The sequence below is a fragment of the Amphimedon queenslandica genome, unplaced genomic scaffold (assembly GCF_000090795.2).
Source record: "Amphimedon queenslandica unplaced genomic scaffold, v1.1 AMPQUscaffold_13398, whole genome shotgun sequence".
Taxonomy (NCBI): Eukaryota; Metazoa; Porifera; class Demospongiae; order Haplosclerida; family Niphatidae; genus Amphimedon; species Amphimedon queenslandica.
Window position 1 is genome coordinate 97,309 of NW_003546366.1, and position 2,828 is coordinate 100,136.

Here is a 2,828-nt window from a genome sequence, read left to right on the forward strand (position 1 = left end):
TTTGAATCACCTACTGATCCACCTACTACCAACCCAACTAGACCACCTACTGAATCGCCTTCTCAGTCTTCTGCATGGAATGCCATTGGAAATTGCTTTCTCCTTTTTATCATGATATCAGTCTCCTTTATCATGTAACTGCATGATGTGAGTGCTGTGCTTGATGGTAGTTTATTTTAGTGAGTGATGTAATCGATTGTAGTTTAGTTTAGTTTTAGAACTAATCATTCATTTTTTATTCAAATTTTTAACCTTGATTTTTATTTTTTTATTAAGAAAACACTCACACTGTTAAATTGACCTAGCTCATGCTCATTATTAAATAAATGGGTAATGACATTTTCTGATGTATTATGCATGCATGCTCAACCTAATTGCAGTAACTTTGCTTTCTTACCACTCTACTGAATGTGGTCAGACAACTTGTTGCCAAAGGTTGAGAGTTTTCCTAGTCTCTAGTTTCTGCAGCACGTTGCTCAATGATCAAAGATACATGAAGATACTAAATATATAGGTCTGACCACAGGTGCCTTGATGGCTTTTTTATAATTAGATTAGTCTGTCCAAATGAAATTTTGAATTAGAGGGTGCGGTCACCTTGGTGTGAATTTAATCATAGATATTAGAGTAAATGAATGAAGTTTCACTATAGCGAGTAGTAGAGACGGATAAGATGACATCCTTGTCGTTATTCTTCGTAACTCTAACTGTTACTCTCATTACTGTTGCTGCTGATACCTCATACTTTAATAAGGAGAGTCATAGGCCAGTAGCAGTCTTTACTGATAGCTGGGCTGTTGAGGTTCATGGTGGAATTGAAGCTGCTAATGAGATTGCAGAGAGACATGGCTTCACTAACATGGGAAGAGTAAGAGATAAATAATACTTAATGAAATATTATGATATTGCCAGGTTGGTGCTTTTGCTAATATTTATCATTTTAAAATGAGCTCTAATTTTGAGAATGTTAAATCTGGAACTGAATTAAAGTACAGGACAACTGCTCTCAAGTCAGAAATAAAGGTAATCATACTATTGATTACATTATTTAGTATCATATATCAGAAACATCTTTTGCAATTGGCTACTTTGCAAAAAAATTGATTTCATGTTTTAATTCACAATCACATGTATAAAATTTGCTGTAATAAAGTGGCACAGGATGCATGTCTCCAGTTACTTTAACAGCTTGCTCATAAACAAACTGTACAATTGAACTATATATATTGGCTATAGTTTACTTTGTACATCAACATAATGCTATGTACAAAATTACTTCCTATAGCAGCTAGGATGTTTACAGTATATAGCAAATTTTTCTTGGAACAACTTTTAAGTTAACCTCTAATCAGGAAATTAAATTTTACCACATTTCATATTCTAATCTGTTATATATACTGTTGATCATATATAAGATGACCATTTCTTCATTTTATTACTGCATATTTTTTGTAGCTCCTCCATAGTTACTGTTACACCCTAAATACCATTGCTTTCCATATTTGGAAACTGCAGATATCATGTGGTGCATACAGAATCCTTATAATTATCAAAAAGATCACCCCATTTTGACATGATTGATATGCCTTCAATGTTGACTAATTTATATTCCCTGAAGTGATACAACTTTTGTTATATGCATCATTTCACTACTAGTTTATTTTTCCCATCATTATAGTGTTATGATTTTTATTATGCATCATTCACTGGAATAGCATTTTTGTCATGTTTCCTCCAGGTAGGATATGTACAGCAGCAGAGTTTACATGAGTGGGAAAAGAAATATTTTCAACCAACAAGTCAGACAGATCCACTGTGGGGTAGACAGTGGACAGTTGTAAGTATAGCTCAATGGTCTGGCATGGAGGCCAAGTTTATTGGAGTTTATTGTAGAACAATACTGGTCAAACCAGGGAGCCAAACCTTTACCTTGATCTGAATGCGGAACCAGCATGGATACAAGGATATACTGGAAATGGAATATTAGTTGGTGTCGTGGATGATGGTAAGATAATACATTCTTGAGTTGGCATTAGTCAGTTTTTGTGTAGGAGTGCAACACACTCACAACGATCTGAGGAATAACTATGTAAGGGAAACTTTTCACTTGACACTCCTGTGTGGGGGAGTATAACGACATTAAGCAGCCATTTGATATATTTAACTAATACCATTATAGCTGGAAATATTTGCTGTAATTGAATTTTGTTGTTTGGTGTTCATCATAAAAATGCACAGTTTAACTTCGCAAAGCATCATAGGTAATGGGTTTATCAATAGTTCATGCCTACACCAACAAAATTAAATTCAAGTTGCATTGAAATTTTGCTATATTGGTACAAAATCACAAAGTATAATTCCCGCAAACTTTTCTAGCTATATAGTAAGTGAAGCTCATTTGTGTGTCATCCACCTCCCTCAGTCTCCCTTCATTTTGTACTCTCTCTCTCATCTCTCACTATCTTGTAGGTATCAACATACAGTTATGATTTTAATGATAATGATCGCAACCCATCTCCTGTTGGAACAGATTCTCATGGAACTGCTTGTGCTGGTGAAATTGTCATGAGACGTGATAATAATGTTTGTGGAGTAGGTGTAGCTTATGATGCCTCTATGGCAGGTGAGGGGAATTATACTTTATCCATTCATTCCCTATTAAATATAACAGGTCTTCGTTTATTGGGGAGACGTACAACAGATTCAACTGATGCATCTGCTCTCAGTTATTCTCGTAACAATATTGATATTTATAGTAACAGTTGGGGACCGCCTGATACTAGTGTCTTAGTTGATGGACCGAAATACCTAGCATCACTGGCATTGAA

The 2,828-nt window shown here is 34.9% G+C and overlaps 1 protein-coding gene across 1 annotated transcript in view; it reads left to right on the plus strand.

The window, feature by feature from the left end:
• The first annotated feature begins 673 nt into the window (after nt 1–673).
• LOC100635946 (neuroendocrine convertase 1-like) overlaps nt 674–2,828 on the plus strand; it is a 3,485-nt gene continuing 1,330 nt past the window's right edge. The window contains exons 1-7 of the mRNA XM_019996796.1: nt 674–868; nt 913–1,023; nt 1,739–1,837; nt 1,894–2,005; nt 2,052–2,089; nt 2,470–2,623; nt 2,672–2,820. Of these exons, the coding sequence (XP_019852355.1) occupies nt 674–868; nt 913–1,023; nt 1,739–1,837; nt 1,894–2,005; nt 2,052–2,089; nt 2,470–2,623; nt 2,672–2,820 (858 nt within the window). The remainder of the gene's footprint in view (nt 869–912; nt 1,024–1,738; nt 1,838–1,893; nt 2,006–2,051; nt 2,090–2,469; nt 2,624–2,671; nt 2,821–2,828) is intronic.